General features: G+C 48.9%; 1 protein-coding gene across 2 annotated transcripts; it reads left to right on the forward strand.

The window, feature by feature from the left end:
• Window positions 1-5,949: 5,949 nt before the first annotated feature.
• On the forward strand, window positions 5,950-24,597 carry LOC122376960 (cytohesin-2-like). Of its 2 annotated transcripts, none has more exons than XM_043356935.1 (9): window positions 5,950-6,801; window positions 7,495-7,559; window positions 10,971-11,086; window positions 18,719-18,982; window positions 19,495-19,617; window positions 22,044-22,181; window positions 22,889-23,007; window positions 23,470-23,648; window positions 24,028-24,597. In XM_043356935.1, the coding sequence occupies exons 1-9, from the start codon at window positions 6,505-6,507 to the stop codon at window positions 24,104-24,106; spliced, it is 1,380 nt and encodes a 459-aa protein (XP_043212870.1). In that variant the 5' UTR covers window positions 5,950-6,504; the 3' UTR covers window positions 24,107-24,597. The 2 variants fall into 2 exon arrangements, with proteins under 2 accessions (XP_043212870.1, XP_043212871.1); XM_043356936.1 differs by having other exon boundaries at window positions 6,788-6,925.
• Window positions 24,598-25,679: the final 1,082 nt, after the last annotated feature.

The following is a 25,679-nucleotide window of genomic DNA, read 5'->3' on the forward strand; positions in this document are numbered from 1 at the left end:
GACACAGTTTCAGCTATTTTAAGCGATGATTCAGGCGAAAAATAGCGTTTTTCCTAGACTATTTCACTTTGCGATCGCCCGAGGATGTCTTATGTTGGACAGCTTTTAGTTTGATTTGAATCACGACAAGCTGTTAGCAATCATAGCGTGGTTTTATCGATCACGCTGGGTAGCCTCCGTTGTTATCCTTCTAAACCCAGCCTAAACATCCCAATTGTCGCATGGGACACACCGCAATGTGTAGGGACATGTCGTTTGTGTCGAATGGAACTGATACCTCAATCAGCTCTGTACTGCCCCTCCCTGTCAATGACAGCGAGTTCCGCCCATAGTTCCACTAACCGTCCATTTCCGTGTTCCCCTATCCCGGCCGTTTTCGGTTATTTATGCACCCCTGTTTCCAAAACATCCGCAAACCATGACCAGCCACGGTCGGTCGACTGCACGCGCAGTGCGCTCCCCTGCGCCCGCGCGGTCCCGGGGCTCGTGCATTGGTCGTGATTTCTCATGCCTGAGCCCCCCCCCCCCCCCGGATAATTGGACCGGTCAGTTACAGGCTTATTAGTTGGCCAGGTGCTGTTGACGGTCATATATTCGGCCGTTAGCGACCCCTTTCGCCCTCCGGACTCCCAAAACGCCCGCATTGCTCGCGAAAGGGAGACAATTAGATGGGACGATGTGGGATATATGGGGATGGTATATAGAGGGATTATGAACGCAGGTGGTAACGTGATCCTTCAAATAAGACAGGGACTGGAAGATGGATATATTGAGAATAACCCCTGTAGTACGCCTGCGATTTGGAAGTTCTTGGCACGATCGTTGATCTGATGCTAAAAGGAAATACTTACGTTTTTCCGACTAGTTATCAAAGACTTTTGTCTTCATCCAGTCTGCATTCCCGCTCTCAATATCTAGCTCAGACGGTTCCCCAACTCCTGATCGATATCGACAGATCCAGTGCGCCATTTAGTGAACAATGGCACCAGTTAACTATACCAGGTCCACGAGGACGGACCAAACTTTGTTTTGCAATACCTGGCAACAATCGTCAGACGTGCGAGCGCTAATGCGTTCCACGAATCCACGAATTATCTTGGGCACTGTGAAACTCAAGTGGAGCGCTGCAAGTTTATAATCGATGTATCTTGCTAACGACGAGCTTTCAAATACAAGCTGGAAACACCAACGCTCGTAACACTGAACCTGGGAATGCTGAAAACCATGTCGGAAGTTTTACGCCAGCGGTCAGCACCTAGTTTTCCACAGAACCACCAGGCTATAGAGTCTAGTGCAGTATCTCGCTTTTGTGGCGGAGCTGGGCAGCCATTAGGGCTGTCGGGGGAAATGAACGCTTTAGCGCTAATTAGAAAGTCTCAGTTATCCAGATGAAGTTTTAATCCGGTAGATAGGTGATGGCTCGATTAACGTCGGCCCGTGAATTTAGTTGGATTTTCAGCTTTTCTATGAAGCTACGTTGAGGTTAAGTTCCGCTGTGTTCTTTTGCTATGCAACTGACTGTATCGTATAATGTTAAGAACAACGCTGTGGGCATCGTTTGCTAAGATGCAGCTCAGGCTAGGATATTCTGACTCAGAGGCGCATAACTGACATCTGAGCATCACGTTGAAATGTTATTAGAAACACCGACCTCGTGACTGACTGTTCAGGTCGCTGTGTGTCACGACACCGCCCTGGGGGAGGGTTAGGGGGTCACGAGGCAGCGCGGTCAGCTGTTCCCATTGTTCGTGACTGGGGACGTATGAAGCGTCCGGGAGAGGATTACTTACAGCTGACGTCACTGGCTTTATTTCAGCACGGAATGAGGCTCATATGGTCGAGGAACACCTGACTTGGATTATATCATAGGAAACGAATAGCACTGAGTCTTATGTATGCCTCTCTTGGAAGTGAAAAGAGCTGAATATTAGGTCACCAGAGCAAGACTAGTTGGTCGCTGATTTAAGCGCCTTGTCTGTTGTGTTTAGTACCGTGTTTATCCAGGGAAAGCGCATCTAATCGGTTGATTGATTCAGAGACTCGTGTGTTTTCCGAGTGCGTGGGTAACAGTTGGTCAGAGGTCAGATGGGACCACTAATGTGAAACTCGCAGAACAACATCGGACTTGCGGAGTACACGTAGACAATTTTATTGGCACCTGTCTGATTTGATTAGGGAACTAGGGACGCGTCCCCCCTCTCTCTCTCCCTCTTTCTTTCTCTCTCTCTCTCTCTCTCCTCTCTCCTCTCTCCTCTCTCCTCTCTCCTCTCTCTCTCTCTCTCTCTCTCTCTCTCTCTCTCTCTCTCTCTCTCTCTCTCTCTCTCTCTCTCTCCTCTCTCCTACCGTCCTTGCTTAACCCTAACCTCATTTATGCAAGCCAGTTCAGGCCAGGCGAATCGAGACACCAGAAATAGCCTATAAGGCCGCTACCATTGCGAATCGCCGTGCCACTCGGCCTTACAGCGGTGCGACGTCGGTGTCCAGCCGTCGTTAGTCAACTGGCCGCTGTTTTTGCGTTTTTGCTGTCTGCTGCTGGTGACATGTGACGGTCTGCAGCGGGGCACCCTCAGCCGGACGGAAAATCGGGGGCCAGTGAGCAGGAATTAGAAATTTAACCTACCGAATTCGGCGCCAGTGAAAATGACATCGAATTTGTATCATATTTTTAATTGTGAAAACGGTACGAGTATCACTAAAGGTGTCTGATTTTCTTCAAGTTTTGGTAATTTGCATATTGTGATGAACATAGAGAGCTAAATTTCGCCTTTTCTGTACCAACCTTGGCGTCTCTCGACTGAACCATTCATTTTCTGAGACTGCGTGCCAGATGTCATGCACATAACTCTAACTGGGTGAGCGGTCTCCTTTCCAAGACATTCAGAGTTGGACCGTACTGCTCACAGTCACATGACGAACCCCATTGTGTCTCAGCTCGCCCGGCGAGGCAACAATGGGGCACGCGCCGCTAGACCGTCGGCCTCTCCTTTCTTCTGACACTTTGTGGCGCCCTTCTGTGCGCCCCCTCCGTCGAAACCGGCGCCGTCTGCCGTTCTTTTCTCGTCAGGCGGCGGTTTGGGGTAGAATCCGCCCTCCGCTGTGCGGCGCGGGCCGTCGCGCCGGCTTAGCCCTGCCGTGAAAAGGAGTGTGAATTCACAATTCTCGTGAGAGACTAGCCGGCGGGGACGGGGGCCGCTGTTAGCCGGGATTTCGGCCCGAAACCGACCGGCTGGTCGGCGAGTGAATGGTGGCGACCGGTATCTGCATATTCATGCGGTTATGATAGGACTTTTCGGTGATATATTGTGGCGGCGGCCGGCGCCGGTGGTGGCAGTGACTGCGGCAGAACTCTTTGTGTCGGGGATCGCTGTGGCTTAGGTGCTGTTTTTGGTGTGCTGTTGATCTTAGGCGCAGGGAGGAGGGGCGGGGTAGTGACATACGGACGCTGGCCTGTTTCAAAGTGATGACGGTGGCGGTTTTTTAGTGTGCTTGTTTAGCGAGCCGATAATGTCCTAAGCTTACAATGATGAGGGAATATTCACTTCTCCATAAATCGAAGCATCCCAACGGTATTTAATGCGCTATACAAAGCATCAAGACACGGCTCTATTGCATCTCCGGGAATGGTATTCTCCTCCACACCCTATGGCTGATTTGAGGTAGGCCTGTTCCGGGTAGATAGAAGCCAACGAACCCTTACAGCTGTGCGCTCTGCTCATTCAGATGAACGGTCTGTCGGAAATTGAACCAGCATATTTGATGGTTTGACTCAGCACTCGGAAATTGTTTGAGACCAAACTGTTATTCACATGGAGAAGTTCACAAATGCTGTTCACATTTGTTGCGCCAGCTCCTCCACGGTGCAGTATGCAACTCATTTCATTGACTTCAGTAGAGAATGCAGACTGACTTCACTGATTGAATATAGACTGACTGCAATAGAGAATGCCGGCTTGTGCCTCCGTCTGAACATTAAAAAGAATGCATTTCCCGCAGAGCTAAAATATCCGAAAATTATCGCTTCGCAACCAATAACAGCCCTTACGCCTTTGAGACAGAAGTTTAATTTGGATGATCAGGCCTGGATTTACATGCTGTGGCTCTACTTCAGCCTGCCGATTTCGTCTGCTGAGGCGGATCAAAGCTCAATATACCCTGGATCAAAGTGCTGCTGCGGGACAGGACCGACGCCTGCTGCCATCTGGCGGCTGGTTCCACGTCATGCCGCTAGGGCGCTCTGCTGTCGCTCCGGAGAAGCGAGTCGTGCAGAAACTGAGGGGCTTTGGATAGCATGCTTGCGGGGAAACCATGACACTCCCTATTCACAAAGGTTGTCTTACACCTTAACTGAATTTCTACACTGCCCAGTACACTCACTCTTCTGTTTACTGCACCTGTTACCCATTCGCTCTGAGCTCGTACAGTATTCGTCTCCTTTCACACCGCTTCACCCCCCCTCTCTCTCTCTCTCTCTTTCTCTCTCTCGCTCTCGCTCTCGCTCTCGCTCTCCCTCTCTCTCTCTCGCCCTCACTGCCCCCTCCCCCCGTCTTCCGACCCCACCCACGTCCGTCCGCTTCCGTCCACTGGGGGTCCGTGCTCCATTCATTTCTTGCCGGCGGGTCATCTATACCCGTCTCACGGACGCGTTTGCTGCATTAGTCTGGTCAGCCAGGCATGTCTTATGCCTATTCCCAACCCACATCAGACAGTCAGCACATCATCACAGCCTAACACATAACAACACATTGATAAGAGCATATATAGCATATCTCAGCTTATACGTTTGATGGAGCACTCAGCCCAGACCAGCACAGCGGTGCCTAGTCTCAGTAGCGGCGGAACACCTTCAATTAAGGGGGGGGGGGGCACTGCCGACTTTTGGTTCCATTCCTTCCATGCAACGCCCATAGGGCTAATGTTAAAATGCCAAAATCAAAGGAGGACACGGTGCCCCGGTGCCCTCCCCGTTCCGCCGCTTATGCCTAGTCTAGCAAGGTCCATCCCAGCCCCAAATCAACCCGAACCAGTCAACGAAGTCCAACACTGCCTAGCAAAGCCCAGCGTGACCCAGCCCAAGACCAACCCAGCCCCAACTCGGCCCCAGCCCAGTCCAGTCAGCGCGGCCGACTCGGCTCATCAGTTTGTTGACGCTGCGGAGTGCGGCGATGTGTCCTGATTTCGCGGCCCGCCCCCGCCCGCTCAGCCAGCCGGGCACCTGGGATGGACCGTTTTTGTGGGCGGTCTGTAATGGTGCCTCGGTAAGGGAGGGGAGGGGGAGGGAGGAAGGGAGGGAGGAGGGAGGGAGGGAGGGAGGGAGGGAGGGAGGGAGAGAGAGAGAGAGAGAGAGAGAGAGAGAGAGAGAGAGAGAGAGAGAGAGAGAGAGGGAGGGAGAGGGAGAGAGGGAGAGGGAGGAGTGAGGAGTGAGGGGTGGCAGGGAGAGACAGTGGTGGGTGTGAATTCCGAGAAGGAAGTGGGGAGCTGAACGTTGATAGAGACGCGGCATATGATCGGTTTTGTGCTCCCTTGTATATTTTTGGATCTCGCGCTCAACAGTGGATAAAGTGCAATGGAAAGATTATGATTGATTTTTATGCAAGGTCGGTCGGCTAAACAATGTTGAAGGTGATCGGCATCACAAGATGTATTCAGCCATCAACCATGCAGTGAAACTATTTGGCTTGCACCTAGAAAGTGAATGGTTTCTCAGGCTACGGATACCCATCCAAAAAAGTGCCTGGCGGCAATTGAATGCACGTCTCCAAAGTGTCGCGCATGGTTCCTATATGAAAGTTCTTTATCTGCTGGACTGTACTGGCCTATGCTTTATCTGCTCAACTGTGGAGCTCTGGAGACACTGGACACCGGGCAGTGTAGTTACCACAGGATGTGGACTGGGAGATACCGGAACGGAAGCTCAGCGACTATCTGGGCATTATCCGGTCACAGCTCGGCAAACCCACAGAGGAACAGTCGTGCCAGCCACTGCCACCCTGTAGTGCTGGCTCTAGTCACTGTAGTGCTAATCCGCTAGTGTAGTGGTGTAGTGTTGGAAGGGTTGTAGTGTTGGCCTGGGAAGTGTGGGCAGGTGAAGTGTTTTTGGAGGACGGCAGAAGTTGGATCAGGAAGTGAACGAGCTGTTTCGCCTATTCGTTTTCTGTTGTCGGTCTGCATGCTAACAGAAGAAATGTAACGCCTGAAGAGGATATTTTGAAGGCAGCGTGACGGAGAGTTAGATATTTTGGTGAAGACTTACCTGAGCTGAGCTGAACTCTGAGCTGCAACTGTCCAAGCTGTGATACAAACTAGTCTGATCTATCCTCAGTTACTTCTAGTCTTCTTTTTTCTTTTTCAATCTTGTCACATTTTTGTGACCAACCACATCATATACCCTTTCATTGCGATTTTCTGTCGGCTCGTGACACTTTTCGCACCTGTCTGTAGCAATCCTACCATCCCACGTTCCTCTTTGATATTCCGTCGTCCCCCTCCCGGCACCCCCGCGTCACGATGCCGGGCGGCTCGGGCGCCGGGTGGTACGCCACCCTCCGGCGAAAGTCCCGCCGAGTGCGCGCTACCCTGCGGCCCTCCCCCAGCCAGGCCACCCTGCGGCCCGCCCCCAGCCAGGTCAGCCTCAGCTCGGCCGTGGGGCAGGCCATGTGGCAGTGGGGCGGCTGGGGTCAGGGTCGGGGTCAGACCCGGCCGCCGGCCGACCGGTCACAGGTCACAGGTCAAGGTCACAGGAGGTCAGTGGCCCTGGGCGGCCTGAGGCGGAGTCGATCCGAGATGGATTTCAGTCTGCTTCAGGTGGGTGGAGGGAGAGCAGTGAGAGGGGGAGAGAGGGGAGTGAGTGAGCGTGGGATGTGGTGCAGGGAATATCGATAGGTCAGCCCCCGGGGTGGGCTGAGAAGGCCGGCCGGGAATGCCAATGGTAAGTTCCGATGCCATCTTTGGGTGTATCAAAGATAAGTAATGATTGTGTCTATGATCAGTGATCGCCATTCTCCTTCATCACTGAGCAGCGGTCACCAGTTCCCCTTCTTCGGATGGCAATGGTAGAAGTTTTTGCGGCGCTGCGGAGGTGCCCCCTGGTCATTCCGTCGGAGTTACCGGGCGTCTTTGTCCGCTAGGATGGTCTGTGGTCCTCTCGGTAGTTTGTGTTCACTCGACTTCTGCCGTGCATGTTATCCGACCGTCTTGCTTACGGGAGAAGTGGTTGGTCTTTTTTGCATTCGCGTGTACAGCAGCAATGGCTATTGGACAGGTGCAGTTTTATATGAAGCATCTTGTATTTCGCTCAGTTCTGCTATACTTTGTGAGGCTATTCACAGTTAGATATATGTAATGACGTTTTTTGGCGTTTTCATACGTTCTGTAATTCGCATTTTCGCTGTGTATGCCGTGTTTGCATTGTATGTCTACATCTACATGCTGGTCGATTTGTTCAGGCACGACCTCGCCCCCGTGCCGCTCGTAACGTCATCTCTGTGTTTGTTCCAGCAACTGAAGGATGAAATCAGCGAGGTGGCCATGGACATGGAGGCCGTCGAGACCGGCGAGGACGGGTGAGTACCGAGTACCACAGAGTACAGAGTACCGAAAGGAAAAATTAGACACCGCATAACGATTCGCAGTTTTATTCATCGATTGTACTATATCGCTCTGTTGGCCACTTATTCATTACGTTCGCTCATTCATTCATTCCTTCATTCATTCATTCATTCATTCATTCATTCATTCATTCATTCATTCAAAATAGATTCATTCATTCATTCTCAGTGTAACAGATGTTCCTCGCGTGTCAGAGGCTTGTGTTCACTGTCAAATGCCGAGTGCTGGATGCTAAAACCCGTACCCATACCGTGTCGGGTCCGTTTTCGGGGAGCTGTCTGGTGCTATTTTTCCTCGTCCGATGCCCCCTCCCCCTCCCCCCTCCTCCCCCTCCTACACTGTCTACTGGTCGGAGTCGTGACATGGGCACGGCCCGTCGTGATTTAACGGTACGGTGAGGAGTATTGATATTTGATATCAAGAGACTGATTGCGGAAGTCTTATCATGCATTTTTTAGAGAGTGAATGCAAACTGCATTATGAGCATCAATGTGTAGGTACAATGCTGCCAGTATTTTTAGCATTCGTGTTTTTTTTTTCGGCGACTTGGGGAAAATTGTTAGAATTGGAAGTATCTCGCCTGAAGACAAGCATTCTGGAACATGACAACTTTCAGATCCTTAGCGCCCAGTCCTTTGACACCGGTCGTCACAGAGCGCTGCCCTCGGCGCCGGCGCCTTTACATCTATTGAGAACGGTCTGCGCGGTGGCGGGCAGCGGCTGCGAGGCTGTGGGCGGCACCCATAGTGTGATTGTGCGGACTCGAGAGGCGCCCCGAGTTAAGTGCTCCGGCACTTTTGCGCCAATCGAGGCGACACTGATTGTCTGTTTCGAATGAATGTGTTAAATATATGAGATGAGAGATGAGATGAGAGAGATCACAGGGTCGTGCATATTTTTGTCTAGCATGTCAAAAGATTAGCTGTCGATAACTTCTAAACCTTACATAATCGTCTAATATCGCTTATTTTAGCGTCTCTCCATCGCACGTGAATTACGACTCTTTCCTGGAATCATTCACGGGAATCCCACTTACTTTGACCTGCCGTCTGCCAAACCGCAGCTATTCCGCAGCAGTTCGCTAGATCTCCAATAAGGCGATCAGCGGCCCTTAAAAAGCGCGCGCATTCCCAGAAGGCTGATTGCAGCCGCCGATGTGTTCCGAGCATGGCTGCCCGATTGCCTTGTAAGTACGACCTTCCCTGAGGCTGTCCAGCCATCAGATACCTCTGTTGCACTGTGCAGTTGCAGGAGGCAGCCGTTGACCCCCCCCCCCCCCCTCCCCAGTACGACCGTTGGCTTACGACCCCGCGGCGTGCCGTGCCGGCGGTTTGGGGTGGGAGTGGGGGAGGGGGCAGGGGCGGGCGGTGGGCGGCAGACACTAGTTGCACTCGGGAGACGGTGGAAGACGGACGGTGACGACGGCGGCGGTGGAATTCCGTGGACACGAGGCGTGGACGGTGGACGGTGGACGTGTGCTGAGTGGATGTGGAGTCTTACAGAGGAAGCTGAACGTATATCTACAGGATTTACACTGAAAAGGCGATTGAAGCTCTGAGATATTCAGGAATCGTGCAGTGGCCGCTTTCGTTCGAAGTGCTCGGCAACTGCCTCTGCTTTGCATCGGCGTAGGACTTTTTAACAAGTCCTCGAATCGATAGAGTCAAGTCCGGCCAGCTGATGTCTGTGTGACGGCTATTATGACACGTCGTGTCAAATGTTCAGCGCTTAGTGAGTGACGTACCGGTGACGAGCGCTGACACCCGGTGATTTGTGGTGACTTCTGGTCAGGGTTGGCATTTTTGCCGGCAAAAACTAGTTTATGCCATTTGCCGGTTTAAACCGGCTTTAGCCGGCAAAAAGTGGCAAAAACTGGCAAAAACTAAAAACCATCACAATGATATGCCTAGACATCATGGATTTGAACATGAAACATTTTAAGGAGAATTCGGTGAAAGCTTTATGCTTTCAAACAGAAGTGACATTGACCGTCAGTGTTCTATAACTCAAAAACACTTTCATGGGCTTTCCATAAGGAACCAGTAAGACGCCTTTTGGGGTTGACAAATGAGCCAGTGCAAGAGTGAGTCCTGCACAATCAGAAGTGCGAAGGGGTATCTGCCACTGATATGCGCACGGCACCCTACCGTGGCAGCTTTGCCCCACTCTCCCCTACATGGAAATGCATTCTGTGGGGGATGTCTACCGACATGCATAGACATTTTAAGCAGGGATAAGTAATGAGGCAAACTTCAGAATGTTTGGTGCATCTCTATAACATCCAGAAATGCATTTGTACATTTCAGATCCATTCCTAATAGAAAAGTTGTGGTTTGGGCCACCTGAGTTTTATCCAGTTTTTGCCAGTTTTTGCCACCGGGGTTTCTGCCAGCCGGTTTAAACCGGTTAAAACCACTGGCAAAAACCAGTTTTTGCCACCCCTTGCCAACCCTGCTTCTGGTGAAGTTTGGTGACCTGGGGTGACGGCTGGTGACACCAAACGGCACATGCTGGATGTGTGTTGGTTTGGTGATGTTCTATTGAACTGCCGTGCTCAAGTGAAGATCTAAAGCCCGTGACGTGTGGCGTTACCCGCGGTGGCATACAGTAGCCGTCTGGTGCCTGTGATGGCGCCGTGGTGACACGCTGACCCGTACCTGACCTCTGACCTGACCTGACCTGACCTGACCGGCGCCGGGTCAGGCAGGACCGGCTCCAATGCCCGCGCTAGAGACCAACAGGTGTGTTTGGTTAACCTCATTTACATTCGCTCGCTCTTATACACACATCCGACGCACACACGCACACACGCACGCACCAACGCACACACCAACGCACACACCAACGCACACGCACAAGACTAACAGTACTGCCAATCCGGTGCTATCGTTTGGCTAATGGTGCTCGGTAATGCCATTAGCGGGGATTTGCCGGACCGCTATGTGCGATAGTCGGAAAATTCCGCCGTGTCATTGAGGCAGGCGCAGGGATTTGATCGAACTAGTGGAAAAGCTCAGAATTATTTGTTTGTTTTTGTACGACTAGATCCGTTTTCTGTTTCTTCCTTCTAGAGTGTGTCCAAACACAAAAGTGGAGAAAAAATAAACTTTTCCCTTTTCGGGTGGCTCAGCCGGCAGTTGAACCCTCTTTACCTCCTTGATTTAACTTCTCACCCGCTTCGCTCGTTTTTTTTAACAAACTTACAAAAAAAAACACCTGTTTTACCGACTGTTAATTTGCATCTTATCTGCCTGACGCTTGCCCCCTCCCCCTCACGCCCCTTCTTCCCTTATTGCCCCGCTTCGCCCCAGTTCAGGTAAACCTATGACTGGCTTCCGCTGACTTTTCTATCAATTCTGTTACAGCAAAGCGGACCAGAAGAAGAAGCAGCTGTCCATCGGTCGGAAGAAGTTCAACATGGACCCCAAGAAGGGCATCGAGTACCTGAAGCAGCACGAGCTGCTGCAGGACACGGCCGAAGGTGAGAGCCGGGGGTGTCACCGGGTCACGTGACGTCACGAGGTCACCGGATGATAGGGTGGTGTGAGGGGGAAGGCAGGGAACAGGGTCGAAAGGTATAGAAAGAGAGGAGGAACACTGGCGGATCCAGGGGGGGGCCACCGGGGCCATGGCCCCCCCAAAAGCCTGAAAGGGGGGGCCAACATATCTTTTGGCCCCCCCCCCCAAAACGCTTGGAGAAAAATTAATGAGAAGGTTGCGTAGTAGATACCTACTAGAATCAGCAGCGTGATTCAATAGCGTAGAGAAAGTCAGGGGCGCGGGAACTACTTTCAGACTGGGGGAGCACACCATAATAGAGATCAACCTAGGGTCCCCCCAAATCTAGTTTTCTCACCGGTTTTAGGCCACTTATTTTTCATCCCTTGGCTTTTTCAACAAAAAAAAAAGAGAAACAGTTGCAAAAAAGGACGGTATTCCGTTTGAAAGTTGTGGGGGCACCGCCCCCACTGGCGGATTCAAGGGGGCCACCGGGGCCATGGGCCCAAAAAGCCTGAAAGAGGGGGCCAACATATCTTTTGGCCCCCCAAAACGCTCGAAGAAAAATTAATGTGAGAAGGTTGTGTAGTAGATACTTACTAGAATCAGCAGCGTGATTCAATAGCGTGGAGAAACCCAGGGGCGCGGGAACTACTTTTAGACGGGGGGGTAGGGAAGGTCACACCATGATAGAGATCAACCTAGGATCCCTCAAATATAGTTTTCTCGCCGGTTTTAGGCCACTTATTTTTCATCCCTTGGCTTTTTCAACAAAAAAAGAAAACATTTGCAAAAAGGAGCGGTATTCTGTCTGAAAGTTGTGGGGGCACCGCCCGCACGGCCCCAGAGTTGGGGGGGGGGGGGGGCAAGCTGCCACCACTGCCCCCTCCCCCCGGTTCCCGCGCCTATGGAGAAACTACCGGGTTTACTAGCTTCCTTCATAAAGTGTCGTCATGTCTTATCGTCACCCGAGAAGGTCTTATTGCATAAATATCGATTGAGCTGTCAAGTTAACAAACTTGCTGTGGCAGCCTGACCTGACATGACCCGGCAACTTTTCATTCACGGAATATGCGCAATAATTTTTTTTAGGAAAACTCACTGAGTTTTCGTTGAAAAAAAAAACTTGTTTTGTTTCGTAATTGTACAAGAAGCATATGAGGGACCTTTTTGTCCCTTCCTGCGAAACGGTAAAAGACTTATTTCGGTCACAGCTCAGGCCAATCTCTAAGGGTCATTCGGGTCACTTATTTCTTAAAAGGGTCCTTACGGCATCCAAGGACCAATTCCGGCTTTTGAGTGCGCCACATCAGCATTTGATGCTACGACAGATGTCGAAATCTGAATATATGTTACAGGCCGTATGAAAATTCGGTCCGTTTGCAAACGGCCTGGCCCAGTCAGGCCATATGAAACTACCTGAAAACACCGGCCGTTTGCAAACTATGACCTGAAATATCAGACCGTTTGAAAACGACCTAGTTAGTTTCGGCCTAGCGGATCCAGGGGGGCCACGGGGTCATGCCCCCAAGCCTGAAAGGGGAACAACATATATTTTTTGTCCCCAAAAACACTTAAGAAAAATGAATGTGAGAAGGGCGTAGTAGGTAGAGAGAAAATACCGTATCATTAAAAATCTGTGAGCTTGATAAAAGTGTTGGTCTTGTCTTCACCCAAGAAGTTCTTATTGCACACTTTAACCATGGATGAAAGAACCTTCATCCCCTGGTTCTCCTTCATCCATGCTTTAACTCTCGATCGACGTGTGAAGTTATCGTGTAAGGTATCATGAAGCCGATCGCGACGAAACTTTAGTACCCTCATGGTGACAAAGTCTGAAAATTTCATGACCCTGACCCAAGTGAACTTTGACTTGTGGCCTATTTCTCGAGACTGTTTGGCCATGTTGGAGGCCATGTTTGGCCGGAATAGCGATTCGGCGTATGTCGGCTCACATTATCCGCGCTTTTATAGTCTTTTCGTGGTTTAAAACGCTCAAACATGTGATATGATGTTGCTCCCACGCATTAGGGCGGATGCCAATGTCACCTTACGGTCAAGTCAGGTCATTGACCTTTGATGACCTCGGTGCACTTTTCCGAGTTTAACATGTTTCTAGGATAGTTTCGTTTAGCTGATTTTGAATTTAGCATTTTGCAGCCATTTGAACATTTACGAAGTAGTTTTGATGCCTTCGTATCATGTTACGTAGCTGCCAGTGGTAGTGGACACCTGCTATACGGACGCCCATAAGTAGATACTCCTACTGGTTGATCTGACCTGACCTGCCCCGACATGGTCTAAACGCATGAAGACATTATCTATGATCCAAACTAACATGAAATTTGTGATCAGCACAAAAAAACGTATTACAGCCTTACTTTAGGAGGTTCTAACAGGTCCTGATTTTCCCGTCTTTTGGGTCTGTGACCTGACCTGGGTGGTGTTTCACGGCACGCTGCCAGCCGCTGCCAGCGCTGATGGCACTTTTGGTTTCAATGGAGTCATCAACAAGCCTATACCCACAACACTACCGAAGGCTGACCTTAGCTCGCGGAATGCGCTGTCAGCGGCTGTCAGCACGACCGTGAAACACCGCCCTGGAAGGTCAACCAATGACCAAGGACCTTAAAATCGGGTATCATCGGCTTCGTCTCGTCACTCACGGGCAACACGCCTGTTTTTTTTTTTCCGCGAGCTCTAGCTTATTCAGGTGCCGAACGGCAGGGGGTCCAACCGACACCTCCCAGCCCGCGAAGGCTGCGCCACGCACCGACCCGGAGCGGGCTAATTGGTCGACAAAAGCAATTTGAAGTGTTTTCAAAGTAATATTTAGGCTCGGGTTGGGTGGGCTACCATTTCTATATTTTTTTTTTATTTTTAGTTAAAAAAAAATATCGTTTCAGGGCTGTGACGAAAAAATAAGTGGCCTAAATCCGATGAGAAAACAGAATTTGGGGGTACCCTAGGTTTGGTTACTTGCAGGAGTTGGCCCCCCCCCCCCCAAAAACGCAAGTCTGGATCCGCCAGTGAGGAGGAAGAAATATTTTTTTAGGAAGTCTTGAGAGATTGAGTAAAAGGAATATATCCGTGTAAAGCGTTCGTTTTGCTGTCATGTCTCATGGCAATCATTTCTTCAAGTCGTCTTGTGCGATTCTTCATCTGGTTCAACAGGCTGGGAGGAGAACTCTGTTTACAAACGGCGGTAAACTGTGACGTTTGTCGGTTTTGGTTTTTGAACGTGTCTGAAAAAAGAGAGCCATCACACCATCCTTCGAAACTGGAACACAACACAAACTGACCGAATTAATCGTGTTTGGAGTTGGATTTTTCTCCTGGGAGGGCCCAGGTTAAGTGCGACTCTCACTCCCTTCTGCCGTCTGCCTCTCTGACGTCATTTTCACCATATGACGTCACAGAGCAGCCGCGGGGCGCGGTCGTTGGACGTTAAACGCTCTGCTGTTACCCAGGAGATGACTGTGACGTCACTAGTACTACCGTGTCTGTGACGTCATTACGACGTAATAAGTCTGCCGGTGATTAGGACTGTGATTGGCAGCTAGGCTCGAGCGAGGTTGATTGAATAGCAGTGGGAATGTTTCCCCCAGGCCTTGTGATACAATCTGGCCTTGCAGTTTTCATTGGTGAAGAATCTTTGAAGTGAACGTACCATAAATGTGCAGTACGTTACAGTTCTATATTTAAATGATTAAACGAGCATAGTCGCAGGCACATGGGATTCAAAATTTTGGAAATTGCATGCCTGTTAAGATTCCTTACTTAATTTTTGGTCGCAGTTCTCTGCACACCAGGCGCCCACTAGCAGTGCAATGTTGGCAGAAAACCGTGACGAATCGGCAATCTTGAACAACCTCAACCGAACCATCAGATTGTGGCAGGGAAAGCGTGACAACGTGTCATGTCTCCAAACCGCAATCCTGCCAACACAGTGTTATCGTGGAAAGTTTTGACCTCTCTCTCTGAGAAGTAACTCTTTGAGAGCCGGTTCGTAGTTGAGTTCAGGGATCCCCGCAGTTTGGAATTCGAAAGTGAATGTGGGTCAGGTGATGTAAAAAAGTTAAATATCTTACGGGAGTGTTGCGTCTTGGTTCACTCTTACTTTTTCACTTGCAATGTCAATTTCACCGGCTGGAGCCTTTTGCCGTTTCACATGTGTTTTGATCCTGCTGCAAGCTTGATGGCGTGTGGGTTTATGAACTCTAGAATCTTACGCTCAAGTGTAACTTTCGCCCGGGGCACTGATCCTGCAACCGTAACATTTGTTTCGGTTGTATTATATAATCGTGTTGCATCGTGTACGAGGGGCGTTCAATAAGTTCCCGGCCCAACCATGAAGGAGTTGGAATTTCGGCCTGCAACGCGGTGTGTTCAATGATGTGTTATTGGGATGTCCACTTACGTAGCCATTAACCAATCTGCCCTGTGATTGGTTCAGGCTGCTAATTAATCGTAACATAGTTTGCCATTCCCGGTCAAAATGAGCGACGCCCAGAAGAGAACAGTGATTTGGTTCATGCATTGCAGAAAAATGCACCAAACGTTATTCACGAAAAGCTAGTGCCAACACATGTTGATGTTTGTCTTTCTTACAGTAGCGTCAAAAAGTGGGTATCTCTGTTCCATTTTGGTCAACAGATCATTAATGGTCACCCCCGCAGTGGCCAGCCATCAACAGCATTGACTCAAGAAAATATGAAAAATAAGCACTTCTTTGTGAAAAATGACAAATGTTCTGGTCTGGAACAACGCAGCAGAAGCGGAGGTGTCTATAAGGTTCCTCAAAGCCATTCTTCGACAGCGTATTAATATGTTTAAGATCTTTGCAAGATGCATCCCCCGTTTGCTGACTCCAGAGGAAAGGCAAACTCGAAAGGAGGCGTAACGCGAAACTTTTGGTCCCTATATCGAAGATCCAAAATAGTTCATTGAACTACTTGATACCGTGGAGGGATTGTGGGTGTCACACGTTGACCATAAGGGCGTGACCGAGTTGCACAAGTGGAAGCACACTGAGTAAAGGCCACCAAATGTGTGCGACGTGTTTAAGTCAGACGGCAGGGTGACAGTGGTTGCCTTTTGGGAGCCTGGCGGGGCTCTGCTCGTCAACTTTCTAAAACAGGGGCGCACAATTAATGATGAATACTACACGTTCCTTCGATAACAGTAGCGAGCAGCAGATATCAAGGAGAGACTAGGGAAGCTGACTAAAAGTGTGCGCCTGATCCAGGACCACGCACCAGCACACGTGAGCAGGGTGACGATCAGCGAAGCAGTGAGCTCTGGCCTCGAGTTGTTGTCACAGCCACTTTTTTCTCCGTACCTTGCACCCTCAGGTTGCAACCTCTTCAGCAACATAAGGAAATTGCTTAGCAGTGGCAACTTCGCTGACAGCAAGGAGACAAAAGCAGCCGTCTTGGACGTGCCAGATGCGTCCAAAACCCACTTGGCTATGGAGGCCCAGGGGCCTCTCGCGAAGCGCTGCGCGAAATGTTTTTGTCTTAACGCTGGTTATTTGACTAAATGAACATTTTTGGTCTAATAAGTCGACATCGTATCTCTGCTCCTTCATGGTCGGGCCGAGAACTTTTTGAACGCCCCTCGTATGCATGGTCTTTTTGTAATGGAATCGAGTTATGTAGCTATAATATCGAGCCGTGGATGTCAGAAGATAAATTCGCGTAAGTTGTAGCACAAAACTGATGGTGGATTCGAACAGCTACTGGCAAAATAACGTAAACCAGAAAATTATGTAGGTCGTGAGGATAATGCAGCTGTTAATACCTTCCAATCGCTCGTTAAGCATTAGGAACTTTTAAGTATAGGAACGACCCGGGTGCTTGTGCACTGCTAGGTGAACGCATTTTACCAGCCAGTGTGGCTGCGTTCCTTACCGGGTAAGAATGCCAGGAATTCAAACTATCTGCAATCTCCGGCGGCCGTGGACTTTAACGTCACGTTCCGTTCGTCACGGATAAACGCGGAACGCCGGTGTGACGAATGCGTCACGGTGTTTCGTGTTCCATTGGTCACGGCTCGTTTTTGCAGGGTTGGAGGTTCATCACGGTTGCTTTGAGTTGTGGGGTATTTGGCATGCGTCTATTATGCGTGCAGTAGAAAGGATTGCAGTGCATTTGAGACCACTTGTTTTGGAGACGTTGATTATAATCGAATGCAAAATGCAAATGACACTATTGAGTCGACCAAACCTTTTGCCAACTCACCATCGCTTCAAATCGAGCCGTTCCGTGTCGAAGTATGTCTAACATTAGCGCTCTCGCTCTCATTTCGGTAGGACTGAGGATACACCTTTACCCATGGGAAGGTTGTCGGTACTTCCAGTTGTGCCCAATAAAGCCATGTGATTTATCAGTCTACATTTTACCACCACTTGGCCGACTGCTGCGGGCTGATGGCTCCTGAGAACCTGCTCCTGGCAGTACCAACAAATCACTGAGTGAACTATGTCGTTCTCTGGGTTTCATTTAGACGGTAATGTTGTTTCACAGTTTCGGGTTTTGACTTGGAATTGTTAGATCAAAGAAGGAGGAGCGTGTCTTTAGTTCATCGGTCTCCGGGCGTTGGTGTGCCACTGAGCTGCAAAGATGATTCAGACACTCGTGCGGTACTGTTATTTCGGCCTTTCGTGTTTACGAAGGACTTGGCAAATTACAATTACTAGGGCTGAGGCTGTAACAGCTTGAGTTTGCCCCACTTGCATAAAAGATCAATGTTAGGTATTCAATATTCATGTCATAGTGGCGTTTGCATAAAAAAGTGCTGCGATAATATGGCATAGCATCGGCATCTTCCCCGCAGCAATATTACAAGTTATCTGTTCCGACGGCACCAACCATGCTTTTTAATTCCCTTTATCAAGAAGCCTGCGTCCCCATGCTTATTCTTATACACCGCGTCTCACAGATGTTAAAAGCGACCTATGAGGTATGGTACGAGTGTCGACCTTTGAATATCGAGACATACGAAGGACTATTTCACATCATATTGATATCCCTGCCATTCTACCGGCATGCCGCGCTGCCGTGACTGGTATCTGCGATAAACGAAACCCGGTACCGATGTCAAATCCAACCGGTTCCTCCCCAAACGAGGGGTTTTGGGCGACGGGTCGGCGGTGGTGGTCGTATGGGCTGGACAAAACCGGCCGCGCGCGAGCGGTCTGTCAGACATGTGGGGGATGTAAACTTGAGGATTGTGGTGGAGAGGGTATAAGAGGTTGTGCAATTTCTGGTGGTCATGGATGGGATAAGGAAACTTTCCTGGATTAAGTTGTGAAGAGAGAAAGACGAAGTCGGCTTGTTCTGGCTTGAAACGGGATTTTCTTCCAAGAAATGAAGAACATTTTTGCATTGTGTTTCTCCATTATTTGTCCCGTTATTGATATCGTAGTTAAAAGATCTCATAAGCATAGCAACATATCTGCATTAATGCTAAATTTTAACCATAGCTGCATTGTTAACGATCTTTGCGATGCGTACCGTTTCGCATTGTAATCGACCTCGCTTGGAAATGTGCAATTGCTGTCACTTTAAATTAACGAAAAATGATCTAACTTCCATCTTATCTCTGTCCACAGACATCGCCGAGTTCCTGCACAAGGGCGAGGGTCTGAACAAGCGGGCCATCGGCGACTACCTGGGCGAGCGTGCCGACTTCAACCAGGCCGTGCTGGCCGCCTTCGTCAACCTGCACGACTTCAGCGACCTGATCCTGGTACAGGCGCTGCGGCAGTTCCTCTGGAGCTTCCGACTGCCGGGCGAGAGCCAGAAGATTGATAGAATGATGGAGTGTTTCGCCAAGAGATACTGCGAGCTCAACCCGGATATATTCACCAGTGCTGGTTAGTTGTGTGGGGAGATGGGAGGAGGGATGGAGAATGAAGGAGTGAACGAGATGAGAGCCAAGAAGGGAGTGATGGAGGGGCTTGGGAGGGGAGGGGATTTCACTGAGGAGATTGCTTATGTTTATATCACAAAGTTACACAAGTTTTTCACAAGTTTCTCTGCCAAGTGTCGTAGTCTCGTGTTTCAAATAATATCTTTCGAACATTTCATGATCATTTGATCAATATGGCCGGTCTCTTGACATTTCCAATATTGCCAGTAAAGTAAGCCCTTTGGTGTTGCATGAACAGCCTGCTACCCTACATGTATACGAGTGTGTATTTTACCCCACCACCCTTTCTGATAGTCCTATCCGCCTCTCTTACCACACCCAAAACATAACAACAAGACGCTATCAAAGTCCCACCCCAAAACATAAGAACAAGACGCTATCAAAGTCCCACCCCAAAACATAATGACAAGACGCAATCAATGTCCCACCCTCTCTGACAATCCCTGCCTCCCACAGACACGTGTTACACGCTCAGTTTCGCCATCATCATGCTGAACACGTCTCTGCACAACCCCAGCGTTAAGGATAAGTTCACCGTGGACCAGTTCATCAACATGGTGCGCGGCATCGACCAGGGAGGTCAGTACCGGGCGCGTGACGTCACTGGGTGCTGAATTACGTCACTGGGTAAACGGTGGGGTGCCGAGACGCTAGCTTGGTATCTGTAAGATGATGTAAGATGCTTCAGGCTACATGGAAATGATGTTTTGGACTGTTATGGCTTTGTAATCTGTTAGCCGTTGTTGAGAACGTAACTTTTTGTGTTCTCGGCATTTCGATAATGTTCCTTCAGGTTTACCACCAGTCATTCATGTGATAAAAGCTTCCTCGATGGTCTTATATTGATAATTCCGGGAGCTGCTGGTCAGCCTGTTTGCTAACACTGTCCCCCCGTTGCCTAGGTAACCTGTCTCGGGAGCTGACTGTTGACTCTGTCCCCCCGTTGCCTAGGTAACCTGCCTCAGGAGCCGCTGATCAGTATGTTCACTAACACTGTCCTTCCGTTGCCTAGGTAACCTGCCTCGGGATCTGCTGGTCAGTCTGTTTGCTAACACTGTCCCCCCCCCCCCCGTTGCCTAGGTAACCTGCCTCGGGAGCCGCTGGCCAGTATGTGCGCTAACACTGTCCCCCCGTTGCCTAGGGGGCATTCCACGTCAAATCGAACAAAAATCGGCTGTTTTACACCTTACCATCAGCGATTTCATTATAAATTTGTGAGCGAGTTCCTGTGTCGCCCCGAACATTACATTGATGTTTTTTGCACATTCTGACCACAGGTCTTCTAAATATAGGGCATCGAATTTTTACAAAATGTTGCATCCTTATATTTTTGAACGACCATAACTTTGGTTGTACTTGTTTGATTTGAATGAAATAAACCTTACTGTCTAGGTAATTTCTTAAGCATTTGTTAGAATTGCACCTACTTAAATATTTGACCTTGAAGTTTGCTTAATTCTGTTCTTAAGCACAAAAATTGAAATAGCAAAAAACACGTCACCTTCGATTTGGCTAATTTTCATATATTTTATTGCCTACCATATTCTTAACAACCTGTGAAAAAATTAGAGTGGGCCATTCATAAGTTTTGAAGAAAATGGCACATATGCAAACGTATGTTAGCACGCGCAGTGGAGGGGGAAGAGCGAATTTCGCCCCACCCCTCCTGTTTTTCGCCAATATCTCATAGTATTAATGCGAAATTAATTAAAGCTACCTGTCCAAAATTGAATTGCACATCTCATCGTGCAAGCAAGAAGAAAATCGGTTCACAACTGGTCTAGTAATAGCGGTGTAAAGTGAACATCCTGTCGCCGCGGCGACGCGGCGACTCGGCAGCCGGCGCCGACCGCTAGCCGCCGCCTGAATTGTAGACTGTGCCGGGACGGAACGGAACGGTTCCGTCTTTACATGGCGCTCCTTACCGCTGATTACCTTCGATTCGCGTCAAATTTTGTGAGAAGACTAAGAAATGTACAGGCAATCTTATGGTGTAAGAATTTTGATTATCGGTTGGTAAACGATTGAAATATGAACGTGGAAACACAAAATTGTGATTGCTGCGTTTCCCGCGTCGGCCGATCCCGCCTCAGCCGGCGACATGTTACTCTTATCAGGTCTCTAACTGCCATATATATTATTGGATTAACTAGAAATTCCCCATACATACTCAAAAATGTATATTCTTTCGTATAGTGAAGATAAAAAGACGTGAAGATATCGTTGTGTGATAATGTTTTCGTTGAATTTTTGGCTTCATGATGCATTTCCACACGGCTCAAAATTCACCGCAAAATACCGTTTGCCTGAGACACTTTTACTATGGAACTTGAATGCTTGACTACGATGACTATGTATTTCCATTCTCGCAGAGTTTGGGATATCACTAATCAGCAATCATTCATTTCAGAAAGTGTACACATGCAAGCATGTCTTGACTCTGTCTTTCAAGGTCACGCGCAGTTGCGTGATGTTGATGCATGAAAACGGCGTTTGCCGCGAGAGTTATGAATGGCCCACTCCAATTTTTTCACAGATGGTTAGGAACATTGTGACGGACATAATATGTAAAAATTACCCGAATCGAAGGTGACGTGTTTTTTGCTATTTAAATTTTTCTGTTTTAATTCAAGGTCAAATGCATTTCAAGGTCACTTCAATTTAATTTTATAATTAAAAATCAAAGCCGTATCAATTGCCTACAAGACCCTATTAATATCATTTTGATACCAGAAAAGGAACCAGAGTTATAGACATTTAAAAAATTGATGTGTGGCATTTTTGGCTATATTCGATGACCTATATCTCAGCGATACTTAATCAAATTTCGAAAATATTATACGTAACTCAGTTTTGAACTATGCCCAGTCTGCCTACAAATTTTCAGAAAAATCGAAGGGGATGACGGATTTCGGTGTTTGATTTGACGTGGAATGCCCCCTAGGTAACCTGCCTCGGGAGCTGCTGGTCAGTCTGTTAATTCACACTGTTCTCCCGTTGCCTAGGTAACCTGCCTCGGGAGCTGCTGGTCAGCCTTTACGACAGCATCAAGTCAGAGCCGTTCATGATTCCCGAGGACGACGGCAACGATCTGATGCACACCTTCTTCAACCCGGACAAGGAGGGGTGGCTCTCCAAACAGGGTCAGTGACGTCATATAAAGGCGGGGTGACGTCATATAGGCCTGTGTGACGTCATACAGCGCTGTTTGGCTGATATGACTGATGGGCTTGGTTTAGGAATATATTTGTGGAGTAAATCACCGACGAGTGATTTACTCCAAGTGGTTATAGTCTTTACCGTGGCAAGTGGTTATAGTCTTTATGATGGTAAAACTTGCCTGTCGTATTACAGAAATGTACGTATCAAACATTTTGTTAAATGCCTCAGGAGCCCAAAATTTTGGTCAAGCACTTCATTCTTTATTGTCTTTGAATACTTCGCTCATTTATATGTTTTCAAATATAACCTTATGTTCAATGATTGCGAAATGCAAAAGGTTCCAAAATTAATTACAAAATGAATATATTTCGAACACTGTCCTTCTTCAGTTCAGAATTGCAAATTGTGATTGCAAATAAAATCAGAATTGCAAATAACGTAATAAGTGAATTTTGTAATTAATTTTGGAACCTTTTGCATTTCGCAATCATTGATCATACTCGTAAGGCTATATTTGAAAACATATATATGTCATAATGCTGTTCATACAAGTACTTCGCCATTTACTTACTTCGCTCATTTTTAAATCTGGATCTGCTGATTATTTTTTATCGTGAAAATCGTTGAGCATCTCATAAAGTAGATATCACCTACAGCATCTGACCCAAGTCTCCCCCCTCTTCCTCAGGAGGCCGTGTGAAGTCGTGGAAGCGTAGGTGGTTCATCCTCAACGACAACTGCCTCTACTACTTCGAGTACACGACAGACAAGGAGCCGCGGGGCATCATACCGCTCGAGAACATTCAGGTGCGTATAGACTAGAAGGGTGGGTGGGCGTACAGGTGTGTGTGGGAAATACAGGGGAACGGGCAACACAGTGGACGTGGTATATGGAAACTTGGAGAATAATAGAGATACGCTATAGTAGCGGTTAGGCAGAGAGGTAGGTTGGCGCTGCAGTGGACAGAGAAGTAGGATAGAAAGTAAAGGTGGTCAATGAGAGGCGTTTTTGGTTATTGTGTGGGTGATGGTGAATAAATTGGTCTGATGGGATGGATGCCGGGTGACTGACACGTCTAAACGCGGCCTTTTCTCGTCCTTTGTTAATTAATGCTTCAGAAGTCTAGAATAATAAGTTAGAAAGTCTAGAATCATAGAATGAAAGTCCAGTTAGCTGCAATACAGCTCAAGAGTAGGTGCTGCCCCTCCCCTGATCTGATGTGTCTGCTATGGCCTTATCTGACCTCTGCTGACCTCTCTGCCCTGCAGGTTCGCGTGGTGGATGACCGCAGCAAGCCCAACTGTTTCGAACTGTACGCCTCCGGCACCGACTACATCAAGGCCTGCAAGACGGACAACGACGGAAAGGTGGTGGAGGGGAAGCACACGGCGTACCGCATGTCGGCGGCCACCCAGGAGGAGATGAACGAGTGGATCAAAACCATACAGTGAGTGGAGATTAGGGGGGATGGGGAGAGAGAGGGGAGGGTCTTACTAGGGACTGGGGAGCTGGCTGGTGAGTGGGAGGTTGGGTTGGTTTCAGAGGATCATTCCTTTTGGAGGAGGAAACTTATATTGATGAGAGAATGTGATGTGTTCTTTTTACAGAGACTAATATGCCACGGTTGGCGGTTGCCCACTAGGTTTGGGTTAAATTCATTGGCGATATTACTTTGTGGTGTTCGTAATAGAATCGCAGCATGCGTTGGTTCGGTCACGTTGAGATGGAATGTCCTTCACATCAGGCTGATATTTGTTTTAGTGATTTGGTGTCCGCGCTGCCTGCACCTTATCTCATCTAACTCCGTAATTTCTTTCCGTTCACAGGCAGAGCATCAGCCTCAACCCCTTCTACGATATGTTGGCGGCACGAAAACGAAAAGCACAAAAGCCCCCGCCGCGGTAACACGGGCCGCGCTAGTGGCGCCGCCTGTGGCGGACTTGTGAAATAATGTTGTATAGGTGGCGCTGCACACACTGTAAATGAATCCAATGCAAGTGCTACTAAAGTGGAATATTTGCCGGCGCGACGTGAAAGAAGAGAGTTGTACAGCGCGATGTCTCCTGATTTCGGAGGTGCAATGTTATGTGCTATTTCTACGACGTCTGCTGGCCTGTCGTTGCCATGGCGACGCGCCACGAAGCCCAATGGACCTGTGTCGCGCCGCGCGGCACGTGTGCTATACGTGCGCCTCGGCCCCGTTTTAGGGCCTCATTCCGTGTTGAGTCTGGGAGTCTGTCCATGCAAGTATGAGCGAGTGACACAGTACAAAGGAATACAGACATGCGCCGGTGGATTGGCCGATTGGGAGTGCTGGAGTCTATAGGCTGAGCTGGTACCGACAGATTTGTACGCGAATGTGAATATACATACACAATACACTGGCTTCACCGGCACGTAGTGTGTTTGGATTGGAGAGAGCGTTTGTGGGCGGGGACAGAGAGGATGTGGGAAGAGTGGGAGGGGAGGGATGAACGCGGAAAGTGGTCTAAGGGGAGGTGGACGGATTTTGTGGACTGGGTTGGAACGATGGGATACACGGGTGGACTGGGTGGACGGAGGTGGACTGGTTTGGACTGTGGACGCGGGTGAGAGATGTGGAACAGAGACGAAGCGTTGACTGGCAAACAGATGATACCCAGCTCACCAGTATGACGGCCCAAATTTACTTACTGGACGGATAGAATGGCGAGAGCGAAGTGAAAATGCGGGATAAAATCAATTGATTTTTTTAACAAAGAGCTACGTTTGCAAAATGAGTGTTCATGACAAATATACCTCTTTCAACTTGTCAGCATAAACAAAAAGTAAAACAAAAAGTCAGTTTCACACCGGCCATTAGATATTGATTTGTTTCGTCTAAAACCGAAACGGGCCTCGAAGTGAGTAGCTCATGCACCATCGGATCTCATTTCGAGGTCGCTCCGTGCCCCGCGGGCCAAAGACGAGTCGCCGGCCGGCAGTGACCGGGGCGCAGTGCGCATGCGCAGACAGGCGGCAGTGTCAGCTGAGGTCAAGGTTAGATTTTAGAGCACGAACGTGTTGCTTGCTATCGTATTAGTGTTACTGTTATCGCGCTAGTGATGCTAGTGTAAAATGTTAAGCGGAAGTTTTTATATCAGGAGTTAATGTTTTAATTTAATTTGGGTCAGCCAGTGTTGATAAAGGTTCAAGATTAGTATTGGACGTCGCTGAGACAAGAGTAGCGACCGCTCGGAAGAGCAACAGCCTGCGAGAGTTGCTAATTCGCCGAAGGTGAGTACTATTGTCTGGGGACTGTGGAGACAAGTGACCTCACGCTCCTGTCACCAGCAAGGTGAAAATGCATCGGCCGGGAATCGAACCCGGGCCGCCCGCGTGGCAGGCGAGCATTCTACCACTGAACCACCGATGCTTGGTAAAACGAGCCAAATTGACCAATCTGTCTGAGGGGGGGGGGGGGCAATTGGTCTCATTTAGGCATCTATATGTTCAGTGC

The sequence above is a fragment of the Amphibalanus amphitrite genome, unplaced genomic scaffold, assembly GCF_019059575.1.
Source record: "Amphibalanus amphitrite isolate SeventyFive unplaced genomic scaffold, NRLGWU_Aamphi_draft 002426F_arrow, whole genome shotgun sequence".
Lineage (NCBI taxonomy): Eukaryota > Metazoa > Arthropoda > Thecostraca > Balanomorpha > Balanidae > Amphibalanus > Amphibalanus amphitrite.